Below are 12505 nucleotides of genomic sequence, written 5' to 3'. Positions count from 1 at the left end.
CTTGTTTCATTTGTGATGGAAATTAGGCTGAAGGGATGTTAAATTCAGAGATAGAGCTCAGACCCCTCCCTTCCCTCACATCACTGCTTGGTGCTTAAAGATTTTATTTGCTTTAGTGCCAACCAGCAGACTGACCACTAACCCAAACATTTTAAATTCTATAAATAAAACATCATTTGGGTGCTTATCTCTCTAACCACTTTCTTTTACGTTAATGTTATGGATTCTAATTAATACCCATAGCTACATACTCAGGAAGAGTCCTGAGCTACCCAGTTGAGCAACTTGCTATGAGTTGGGAGGCCTAGGGGGTGGCACGTGGCCTCCCTGGCACCCGCCCAACCTACTTCAGAGCCCATCCCACCTTATACAGAACTTGAACTCACAACCAGCAAAGGGTCCCCAGCTGCATGCTTGACTTGAACACAGAAAGCTGAGACACATTGAATATCTCTTCCAGGGCACAGCAAAACATTAGTCTGAGGTGGGGGGGTGGGGGGTAGTTTCCTAATCCTTAGAAGTAGCCTAAAAGGGGCTCAAACTCGTGAACTTGACTGTTAAATAGAAAAAGCATTGGTTTTGGAAATGGAACCATGGGCTTCAAATCCTTACTCTGCTACTTAGCTCATTTTCCTTGGGCAAGTTATGTAACCTCACTGGGCCTCAATTCTATCATCTATAAGCGCAGATAATAACACACACAAGCAGAGAGGCAGTGATGTGGCTAGCACAGAATCTGGCACGTGGGTGGAGTCCAGTGTGTGGTCTTTCGAGGCACAGAACGCCTAGTCCAGAGCACGGCCCACTGCAAGGCAAGCCTTTCCTTTCACACAACCCTGAAAGGGCCACGCAAGGTAGAGTTTGCAAGTGTTAACAGCATACGAGCAATGTGAGGAGTTTTGATTAAACTTTTGCACGGTTCAATGACTGTTAAGAACACAAAACAGACCAACTTTACAGTAAGTGCTGTCTCTGGTGACAGTCAGTTGAATTTTTCCTGTGTGTGGCACTCTGTTCTAAGCTTGTGAACGTGGGGTAGGAAGAACAAAATATTTACCTTTTCCAGGGCCTCTCTGTCAAGTAGTTCTTGCACAGCTAGAAGCTTGATGCTGTAAGAAAAAATTAAAACCATACTTGAAAACAACCCATTTCATGTTACCAAGCATCCGACAAGTCACAAGAACGAAAGTGAAATTTCAGCTTGTATTTCTGCATCATCTCCCATCTTAAGGTAACTTTTGGTTTGAAGAGAAATGACCATTTCAGAACTATTAAAAATGTTTCTAAATTGTAAAAGTGATTTTACTATATGATCCAGCAATTCCACGTCTGAGTGTATACCCAGAGTTGAAAACAGGGACTCAAACAGATATTTGCACACCCATGTTCACAGCAGCACTGTTCACAATAGCCAAAGGTGGAAACAACCCAAACATCCATCAATGAATGAATGGATAAACAAAATGTAGTATATACATAAAATGCAATATTATTCAGCCTTAAAAAGAAGGAAATTCTGGCACGTGCTACAACATAAATGAAACTTGAAGACATTATACTAAATGAAATAAGTCAGACACAAAAGGACAAATACTGCATGACTGCACTTACATGAGGCACCTAGAGTAGTCAGATTCACAGAGACAGAAAGTAGACTGGTTGCCAGGGGCTGGGAGGAAAGGGGAGTTGTTGTTTAATGGGTACAGTTTCAGTTTGAGATGAGGAAAATGTTCTGGAGATGGATGGTGGTGATGGTTGTAAAACAATGTGAATGTACTTAATGCCACTAAACTGTACATTTATAAATGGTTAAAATAGTGAATTTTCTGTTATATACATTTCACCACAAAAAATCCTAAAAGTAATTGATAGCTGCTTCATGTATGGAATCTGAATAAATTCAGAGGAATATAAAGAAGAAAATAGCTGCCCATGTTCGTGTTAACCTTCCCTGGTGTCCCTTTGATGATAACAAGCAACAGCCAAAATCACTGCTTATAAAGAGGGCCTGCGCGGCTGCTCATTTGTTAACCACACATTGACTGAGCCCTACTGTGTACGGGTGGCCGAGGATACATGATAATTATGATACCCTCCTCGGCCACGAGGAGCTCACAGCCTCGTGGAGGCCACAGTCAGACCAGAATATGATGTGCAGTGTGCTAAGTGGATGGGCCCAGACACAAAGAGGAGCTTGGCTCGCCATGGTCTAGTAGAGAACAGAGAAGGCTTCCTGGAGGAGGGGACCGGGTTAGCCCTGCCAGGGGAGGGTGCTGAGGAGACAGGTGACCCACAGAGGGACAGCAGAGGCAAAGGCACTAAGGGGAGAGAGAGGGCATAGGGTGTACAACTCGCCAGTTTCCAGTTTAGGGGCCAGAGCGCAGACTGCAGCCAGCAACTGAGATGAGAGAAGTCAGACGCGGATGCAGGTTTTACAGAGGAGGAATCTTCCCTTTCAGGACACGCTGCTTTTGAAGTGTTCACGGACACAATGAGCAGGCAGCCAAGGCTGGACTCGTCAACACACAGCACACGGGCGGGCGGAAGCAGGACAGTTCAGCGAGATGGCTCAGGGAGTGGGTCAGCTGTTGATGGGGCCATGATACTCCCTCCCCGCTCAGCTACCGTCCTATGGTCTCTGTCACTGTGCACCCTACCCCCACCAACCTACATGGGTTCTCCCGAGCAGAAACAGGCCCCACCCATACCCATGTGCCTCCCTCCAAAGGGGTTACGCCCATGATCAAGTTCCCCTGAATTTACAGAACTCTTCATAATCTCTCTGCACAACTAAGCAAGAACTGTCCAACCAACTGCAATGGTTAACTTAAAAGCAACTCCAGGAGGTGCAAGAAAAGTTTTAAAAACTTACAAGAAACTACCACCACCAACAACACTTCAGCAAACATCAAGGCTAATAGGAAAAGACTCTGGGCATTCCCTCCACTCTAATCATACTGACTCTCCTTTGTCTCTTGGACATGTTTGCTTTCGTTGCTTCTCTGGCCTGGAAGGGTCTTCCCCAAGATCTTTACAACACGGACCCCGCACATCGCATCACTCTAGTCCAAACGCAAATGCCGTCTCCTCCAAGTAACCTTCCCTGGACACCTGAGGTGAAGCAGCGTCCCTGGTCACCACATTTTATTTTCTTCAGTGCACTCACTGGTACCTTAGAGCATTTATTTGTTGGAGTGCTTTGTCTGTTTCCTCCCAACCAGTGTGGAAGCTCCTTGAGGCTGGGGGCTCAATGGTCTTCTCACTACATTTGCAGTATCTATAACTGACAGGTGGACAGCACTCAAAGAATATTTACTGACCCGCTGACAGAGCTCAGTTGCTATTACAGCTCGCCCATTCCAGCTTGGATGGGTAAAATCACTGGCCAAGCCTCAGTTTCTCCATTTGAAAAAGAATCCCTCAAATGAGATGACTGCATGTGTTTTCCCATGGTGAGAGGTGCCATGTGCATTTGCATGAGTGCCTGCCATTAATGGGATGTGCCTGGTGGCAGGTCAAAGCTCCTGGCCACCCAGCACATCCTGACTCCCAGCACATGAATCTAGACTCCAGGTTACCAATTTGGACGGCAACTTAACATGCTAAGTTAGGAATTTCCAGTTGTAGCTCAAGTCTCAGAAGCTTAAATTGTTTCCGAAATAACCACTGGAAAATATTTATATTGAAGGAAGTTTTAAAACAGTCTCTTATTTCCACCCCTCTCTACGGTTATGAAGCCCAATTCAGCACCAGATATCAGATGTCAACAAGTTAGAGAAAAGGTTTCAACACTGTTAAGATATTCAACTCCCTTTTTCTCCCTATTCACAAAGATACTACATTCAAACCACTGTAGAACATGATCTGAAAACGAACAGTCTCAGGTTCTGAATGAAAATGAAATTAAAACAACTTCAGGGCTGGCCAGGTGGCGTAGTGGTTAAGTTCGCGCGTTCCGCTTCGGCAGCTCAGGGTACTGCAGTTTGGATCCTGGGCACGGACCTACTCACTGTTCATCAAGCCACGCTGAGGTGGTGTCCCACATAGAAGAACTAGAAGGACCTACAACTAGGATATACAACTATGTACCGGGGCTTTGGAGAGAAAAAAGAAAAAGGAAAATTGGCAACAGATGTTAGCTCAGGGCCAATCTTCCTCAAAAATAAAGAAAAAACACAAAACAACTTCAGATGGCTCTTATTTAGGTCAAAACCTGAGGATGCTACTCCCTGCTTTCATTGCTTTACTTTCTTCTAGAACAGAGATGGCAAATACTTAGTATACGTATTGCTACTGTCCAATCCTCGCCACTTCTTTCCTTGGAACTTTTCCCCATTTAACTTAGATACAGCTTCAGAATCCTTCTCCACAATCCAGTGAGCCACAATCAATTTACTGAAGGTGGCATGTGAGATTAAACCAATTTAACATCTGCCCTAAAGCCAATACCAAATAGGGTTAATGTGGGGGAGGGGTGCAGGAAAAATAGAGACATTCTCACACTACTAAAACCCAGCAACACAAGACGAGACTGCTTTAGAGGAAGGGGAGAAAAGATAGAGAAGATGGAGAGAAGATGACAGGACACTCAAATTTATATGGTTTGAGTTTCAAAATGGAGACAATGCATGTTAATACAAAGCTACTGCCACAGATGCTCATAACATTGGATTTCTTCACAAAGCTGTGTTTTTTTCCCCCCTTAGAGTTGCAGTCTTTAAGAGTATTTGAGATGTTTCCTGTTATATAACTATCCTAATGTTATTTCTTACCTTATTGGAAACTCTTCAAGTCTGGAGTCTTTATTTCAGTATTTATGGTATCAGATTCTTCTAGCACATCAGATACTCCCTGGGAGGGAATTTCACACATGAAGGAGGAACAAACTTATTTATCAAACCCTCCATTTGACACCTCTAACTTCTTACCCTGGAAAGGAATCTCATCTCTCATTTTCAATCTTGGTCCTCCTTCCCTCTCTGCCTTCCTCCTTCCCTCCCTCTTGCTGTTTTTCTCTTAACTCCACAAACATACATTTGAATCCCTCCTATACATCAGAAACTGTGCCAGGCACCAGGGGGGCAAAGATGAACACATCATCACCCCTGCCCTCAAAGGCTCACAGGGGCCAGGATGCTGCTTGGGCACATGCCCAGAGAGGTGTGTCTCCCTGAGACTCTCCCAGGTTCCAACGCAGACGGGCAGAGCTGGGCTAAACAGAGCATGTCGGTCAGATGGCCTGGTGCTTGGTTGGCATCCTCTGAAAACAGCAGAGCTCCCATCAGATGGAAGCTGCAATGAACTGCAATTTCTTTTTCTGCATTCAACTTTGGGAAGAGAGGCAAATCACACAAAGGCAGCGGATAGCAGTGATTTATTTAGAAAAACGACAACTTCAAGGGCAAGTTCTGAAGTCAAGCTGGGCAACGGTGAGAAAGACGTAGAATACATGCAATTAATGTTTGCTAAATAAGCTGCAGGGAGGTAAGGTGTTGGAGGGCAGATGTCTTATTCAGCTGGAGAGCACCTGGCACAGTGAGATCTATAACGCAACTACAAGTGGCAACGGGGAAAGTGCCAGGCAGACACTGACAGTTGGGAAGAAAAGCAGCAAAGTTGAAGCAACAGAAGACAGAGGGCACCCCTGCAGACTGGGGGTAGCAGGGCTGCAGAGTGAATGAACCTCAGCGGCCCCTGAAAAGGCAGATGAGAGGTAACTCTACGGGTGCTGCAAAAGCACTTGAAGGATAAACTCCCAACTGTACAGAAACTCCCACTTCCAGAACAGATGACAGCCTACAGAGCACCAGAGTCAAGAATTCACTCTAGCTCCCTCTCTCTGAGGATTCTGGCACTGAGTGTCCACTGCATTTAATAAGTGATATAGTATAGTGCATGAGATACAGTAGCACACAATAAACGCATAAAGGATGTAATATGATGGAGCCATTGATTCACTGCATGGATAAAATATTTAAGGGTTATGCATTATGTACCAGGCACAACTGGGCGCTGGGGATACAGTGATGAGCAAACACAGCCTCTGCCTTCAAACTTCTGAGCCTAATGGAGGAACCAGGTAAGCACACCAGCCACGTGATGAGCGCTATCAAGAAGCAAACAAGGTGCCATGAGGCCCTCTGGAAGGGCATTATACAGACGCAGGAGGCTCCCTGGGAGGTGCCTTCTAAGCTGACACCTATGGGCTTACAAGGCAGAGAGGTTGGGTGGGAGCAACAGCCTGAGCAAAGGAAGAGGGGGCAGAACAAGTGTGGCACCCTCAGGGACTGCACACCGATCAGGGAACACAGGGCTGCCTGTGGGTGGCGCAGGCACTGAGAGATTATTCTGCAGAAGCAAGCAGGGCCAGGCCTGCTTAGAGGGCTTGTGAAGCCATATTAAGGAGTTTCGCCTGTAGTTCGAAGGCAAAGAGTAGCCACCGAGGATTTAGGGCAGTCGTGTGGTAGGGGGCCCAGGACACAGAAGATGCCCAATAAACGTATAAAAATGGCTCTGGTGTGGAGAATGGATTGGAGTGGGGTCAGGTTGGGGGACAAGACTGGAGGCAGTGAGACCCAAGATGGGTCCAGGTAAGAGATGGTGGAGGCTTGGGTGGGGAAATGGCATTGGGCTAATTCTAAACAGATCAGCAGCTGGCAGGACCTGATGAATAAATGGATGTGGGGGACGTAAGAGAAACATCACCTCAGCTTTCAACCTGTGAAACTGGGTGCTGAACGGACCACCTACTCAGGGAGCAAAGCAGGGTTAGAGATGGTGCATTTGGCCTTGGATATGTTGACTTTCAGGGCCTGTGGGGTCTCTGAGTGGAATGTGAATAGGCAGCTGGCTGTATCTCAGCAAGTTCTGGGCTCCAGATACGGACATCAGGAGCATGAGGATGGGTGACTGGAGGAATCAGATGACCCAGGAGACTGTGTGGAGGGAGAAGACAGCCAAGGATAGAAGCCCGGGGGCACTGACATTTAAGAGACAAGCAGAAGAAGAGGAGCCTGTCAGGGGAACAGAAAGTGAACCACCAGGAAGGTGGAAGGAAAACCCAGAGCACACCGCCCAGGGGCCAAAGGAGCGGGTGATGCAAGAAGTCAGGGGCAGCAGCAGTTCCGATTTTGAGGAATGCCAGGAAAGTTCGGGTTGGTGTTCTTGGAGACAGCGGTTTCAGGGAGTGGTGGAGACGATGCCAGGTTTCAGTGGATGGGAGGTGAACAAAGGGAAATGATGAGATTAAAATCTGGGTAGAAGATGTAGGGTGGCTTCCCACAGCACCATTTGCCAAGAAGTAGAATGCAAAGCTCAGAGGTCTTAACCGTATCAAAGTGCACGTAATGATTAAAGTGCAAATAAACAGCCCCTCCGAGGCTTCTCTCTCTTTCTCCCACTTTCCCAACCCCAACCTCCAAATGGTATAATCACAGGACCCAGTTTTCTTTCAGAGCACAGTCACCATTTGCATGATCTGGGGAAAAAAACAAAGGTCACTGAAGTTCTAAATATGCCTGGGGTAGTTTTGTTTAGTAATATAGTACTTCCACAACCTCCTCTGCAGGAAAAAAGGGGAAAGAATGTGAAGACACTCAAACTTCAGAGCACACACCAAACCCCAGAGCCTCCAACAATCCTGGTGATGAAGCTCTGTGTCCAGCGTACCAGCTCAAACCATCTCCAGGATTGGGAGCCAGGCAAGGGAGAGGAGAGGGGTTTCCACGTGCATCTTCAGCAGAGGAGATCAGAATCTCGAGACAGCAGCATAAACCTAGGGAGGGGGATGCTACAGGTAGCCTTCCAGCAAGGGAGAGACGGGGCTTTAGAGGAGATGATGGAGAGAAGGTGGAATCACAGCTAGACCTGGTGGTCATGGGCAACAGTCTAATATGTGATTAGAGAATCATATATCCCTGTGCAGGACATGGGCGCCACTTATGAAATTTCACGTGTCAATCCGGTTGTCTGAACACTTCTTCCTTCCCTTTTAAGGAAGACTCCACATTAACTTCCTCTTAGCAAAGTGAGGAAGAGTTCTCTCTTTTGATCACCAAAGTTTAGATGCCCTGGGTGTTAGATGCAGACTTGTTCTCCCTAATGCTTTATTATCTTCCACCATCAGCTCAGGGTTGGGAAAACACAGCAGACATCAGCCTCCAGATGTGAGTGGGCACGCACGCCTGGAAAGAGGACAGCCTTCCAGGGAAGGTACTGCTCGTCTCAGACATGTCCTCTACAGCATCTGATCCCATCACTGCCAAACACATGCTCACATCTCATCCCTCTCTTCCAAAATGAGGTGCTGAATTACTATGTCGGCACCAGAACAATCTGCGTGGAATTTAGCTTGGGTAACAGTTCTTGGCAGGTTTGAAAGAACTAGTCTGCAAAACAGTGGGCAGGAACCTTCTCTGATGACAGTCCTGAGGTTTTTGTTCTATTCAGGTTTTCAATTGCTTGAATCAATTACAGTAATTTCCATTTCTTAGAAAACTGTCTAATCCATTCAGATTTTCAAGTTCTGAGCACAGAATTGTACCAGTAATCACTTTTAACTTAAAAACAGCTTCTGCTTCTGTGGTTATGTCCTCTTCCTCATTCTTTGATGTATGTAGATATTTTTCCTCATTTTAAAAATTAGATTTGTGAGCAATCAGTCTAATTTGATCTTCTGAGAAAAATGAGCACTAGGATTTATCAAGTCTACCATTTTTTTCTAATTAATTAAAGTGAACATTTCTCTTCGTTAATCCTTTCTATTTGTCCTTGTTTTAAATTTCGTCACATAGCCTTCTCATGTAGCCTTGTTCTAAATTTTGTCTTGGCCACGGGGCTGGCCCCTCAAGTAACTTTTAAAGAAAGGAACATGGTTATATATTTTCCCAAGCCCTTGCTCATTTGGGAATGTCCTTCTGATTGGATTCCTACACAAAAGACACCTCAGTTAAGTATAAAATTGTTGAATTACAGGGGCTGGCCTGGTGGCGTAGCGGTTAAAGTTCACTTGCTCTGCTTCGGCAGCCCAAGGTTCACGGGTTCGGATCCTGGGTGTGGACATACATACCGCTCATCAAGCCATGCTGTGGCGGTGTCCCACATACAAAATAGAGGAAGACTGGCACAGATGTTAGCTCAGTGACAATCTTCCTCAAGCAAAAAGAGAAAGACTGGCAACAGGTGTTAGCACAGTGACGATCTTCCTCACCAAAAAAAAAAAAAATATATTGTTGGGTTACAACATAACCCCGAAAACTTTATAGATGGTTTGCCAATTTACATGATAATCAGAAGAACTTTTAATGTTTTGGATTCCCAGACCCCACATCTAGGTAGGAGTGATACGGGGCCTGAGAATATATCAGAACCAAAAAAAACTCCCAGATGTTCTAACCTTCTGACAGGTTCTGCAGAGACAGACTCCCTGTTACAGAGAGCAAGTCTAGAGTTAACTTGATTTCTGTTACTCTTTTCTCTGTTTGGATGCTTGTGAAACAGCCACACTCCCGCCCCTCTTTATCCTGTACTCTATATTCTTCCCAGGGTATGCCCAGATGTGGGCTTTTTTTCCCTGAGTTTCCTCAAAATGTGGTGAGTGAGCCCTTTACATCCATACACAGTCTCTCATCAGCTCTATGAAGTCTGATCACTGATCCCAATAATCACTAGCACCAGTAAGCTGAATGTGGGCTGACAGTTCTGTCATTCACTTTACAACCTTGTCTCTTGATCTTCTCTTTCTTTTTGGAAAATGGTATTTTCCAGAACTGTTTCTCAAGTTTTGTTTTTTTTTTCCTTCACTCACATCACTGATTTGGCTTCCCACAGCATTTGTGTTAGTTTTCTGTGGCTACTCTAAAAAATTATCACAAACTTGGTGACTTAACAGAACAGAAATTTATTCTCTCACAACTCTGGAGACAGAAGTCTAAAATCAGTGCTATTGGGCCAAAATAAAGGTGTCAGAACGGCCATATTCCCTCTGGAGGCTCTAGAGGAGGCTCTTTGCCTCTTCTAGCTTCTGGTGGCTGCGGCATTCCTTAGCTTGTGGCCACATCACTCCAATCTCTGCCTCCATGGTCACAATGCCTTCTCTTCTATAGTCAAGTCTCCCTCTGCCCATCTCTTATAAGGACACTTGTGATTGCATTTAGGGCCCACTGGGATAATCCAGATACCCTCTCCATCTCTCAAGATCCTTAACTTCATCACATCTGCCAACTTGTTTTTTCCCATATAAGGTAACATTCACAGATTCCAGGATGAGGATATGGATATCTCTGGGGGCAGAGATATCCCCCCTACCACACATTAATGCTCTTCTATACTCCTGCTAATTTGGATTTTAGATCTGCTATTGGATTTTGTTTCCTCAAAATCTTTCCTTATTTAATTCATCTTCTTTTTTTTTCTTTCTGTTGCCCTTTCATATCAACCCATCTTTCCTTTTGTTTTTACTTTTTATTTTATTTATTTATTTTTTTGTGTGAGGAAGATCAGCCCTGTGCTAACATCTGCCAATCCTCCTCTTTTTTTTTTTTTGCTGAGGAAGACTGGCCCTGGGCTAACATCTGTGCCCATCTTCCTCCACTTGACATAGGATGCTGCCACAGCATGGCTTGCTAAGCAGTGCGTGAGTGCGCACCCAGGATCCTAACCGGCAAACCCCGGGCCGCTGCAGCCGATCGCACGCACCCAACCACTTGCACCACCAGGCCAGCCCCAACCCATCTTTCCTTATATGTTTCTGTACCAAGGAGGCCATGTCTTTCTGTTGTATACTGAGGATGCCACATATTTTCCCAAAATTCTCTTTTGAAGCCTGCTGTAGATGACTGTCCAAAAGTAGACACTGTTTCTGGGTCTTCAGAGGCTGTTGCCTTTACCTTGTTCTACAGGACTTCTCCCACAAACTCTTTTTTTTGTCTTTATTCATGCTTGAATACAGAAACTTTGTCTAGACCAATGACTTTCAACAGATACTATGAGTGGACTGACGGTAGCTCCATTTTCTGTCCACCTGCGTAAAGGATGGATCTCCTTCTCAAACCTGCTGTGGGGGGGACAGGGCGAAGGGCACAGCTTTCAGCCAATTCGGAACCTTTGCTCTAGTGAGGTTCGCCTCCTCAGCGACTCTCAGTCGAGTCAAGCAGAAGACGTTCTATTTTCCAGCATGTGCAGCTCCTGCTTGCAGCACTTGGCTTTTGAGGAAGTAGATTTACTGGAACACACTGAAATCAAGCTAGTTTCCCCCTGTTTCCCATCTGGTTATATTCTGATGTTTTTCTCTCTCTACTTAGATATAGGAAAAAAAAGAGTGAGAGAGAGAGTTTTACAAAGGTCCACATCTGAGGCCTGTAGCTGAGAGTAGAAGGAAAGGCCAACCAGCTGGAATTTGCTTCACGTGCATGAGTCAGGAACTAAACAATGGAGAAGGTATAAATTACTTTCTGCCTTTTTTCAGGGTGGGAGAGTGCTTCCTCTTCAAGAACCTTCATGTTGAGCTAAATCCTGGACAGCCTCCCTCAGCCCAGCTCTATTTGTCTCATCACTATCATCAGCCAAGATTCTGGCATTTGTCCGTCCTTCTCAGTTTTTGCTGGCCTGTTTTTGTCATTTTTCTGTGTCATCATGGGTATCTCAGGGAGAAATCAGGAGGGGCTGTGAGTCACAGGACACCTGGTACCAGTCAAGCCTGTGTCTGTCTGATGTACAAGAAGATGGTTTCAGCAGCAGCCAAATGCTTCCAAAGATGGTGTCTCTGAAGGGCAGGATGATGTCTGGTCTCCTGTTTTTAGCAACTGGCTTGTTCAGCAAATGGAAAGACTAGCTCTTCATCAAACTGCAGGGTTCTGCATCCTCCATGTGGGGAAAAGTATCCAAGAGAGAATCCATTTCCCTCAGTCAGGTTCAGCTCCTCAGGGCTCCTGAATACGTGGCAGGCACCCAGATCCTGGCTCTCAGACAGACCCACAGTGTGGAATCAGGACAGCACCTTCTGGAAATCTCTTCAAGCACAAACCGCTGGCATTGCCAGAAGCAAGGAAGCCTGACTTTAACTGAAAACACTTGAAGACAATCAGACCCAAGACAGGACAGTTGAACAGTGGAAGCGAGGTTGGCTCCCAAGTGGAGACTGGGAAATGCTTTTCCACATCTGCATTTTTTTTTTCTAGCAGCAAACTGCCTACTTAATGCCACTTTTTTAGAAGGCTAAAACATTTAACCTCATCTAAGGTCTGAGGTCCCTCAGGAAAGCCCTTTAGAAAGTTAATGGCGTGGTTTAACTGCAAGAGTGTTATAAAACTACAGCAGATGGGGCCGGCCCCGTGGCTTAGTGGTTAAGTGCGTGCACTCCACTGCTGGCAGCCGAGGTTCAGATCCCGGGCGCGCACCGACGCACTGCTTCTCCGGCCATGCTGAGGCTGCGTCCCACATACAGCAACTAGAAGGATGTGCAACTGTGACATACAATTATCTACTGGGGCTTTGGGGGAAAAATAAA

General features: G+C 45.7%; 1 protein-coding gene across 1 annotated transcript in view; it reads right to left on the bottom strand.

Moving 5' to 3' along the window:
• Positions 1–12505, bottom strand: part of EEPD1 (endonuclease/exonuclease/phosphatase family domain containing 1) — a 114602-nt gene that overhangs the window by 43901 nt on the left and 58196 nt on the right. Inside the window, exon 3 of the mRNA XM_058528208.1 lies at positions 1058–1109. Coding sequence (XP_058384191.1) covers positions 1058–1109 — 52 coding nt within the window. The remainder of the gene's footprint in view (positions 1–1057; positions 1110–12505) is intronic.

The sequence above is a fragment of the Diceros bicornis genome, chromosome 3 (genome assembly GCF_020826845.1).
Source record: "Diceros bicornis minor isolate mBicDic1 chromosome 3, mDicBic1.mat.cur, whole genome shotgun sequence".
NCBI classification, from domain to species: Eukaryota; Metazoa; Chordata; class Mammalia; order Perissodactyla; family Rhinocerotidae; genus Diceros; species Diceros bicornis.
Note: the sequence above shows the minus strand (reverse complement) of the source record. Positions and strands in the feature narration are given on the sequence as shown.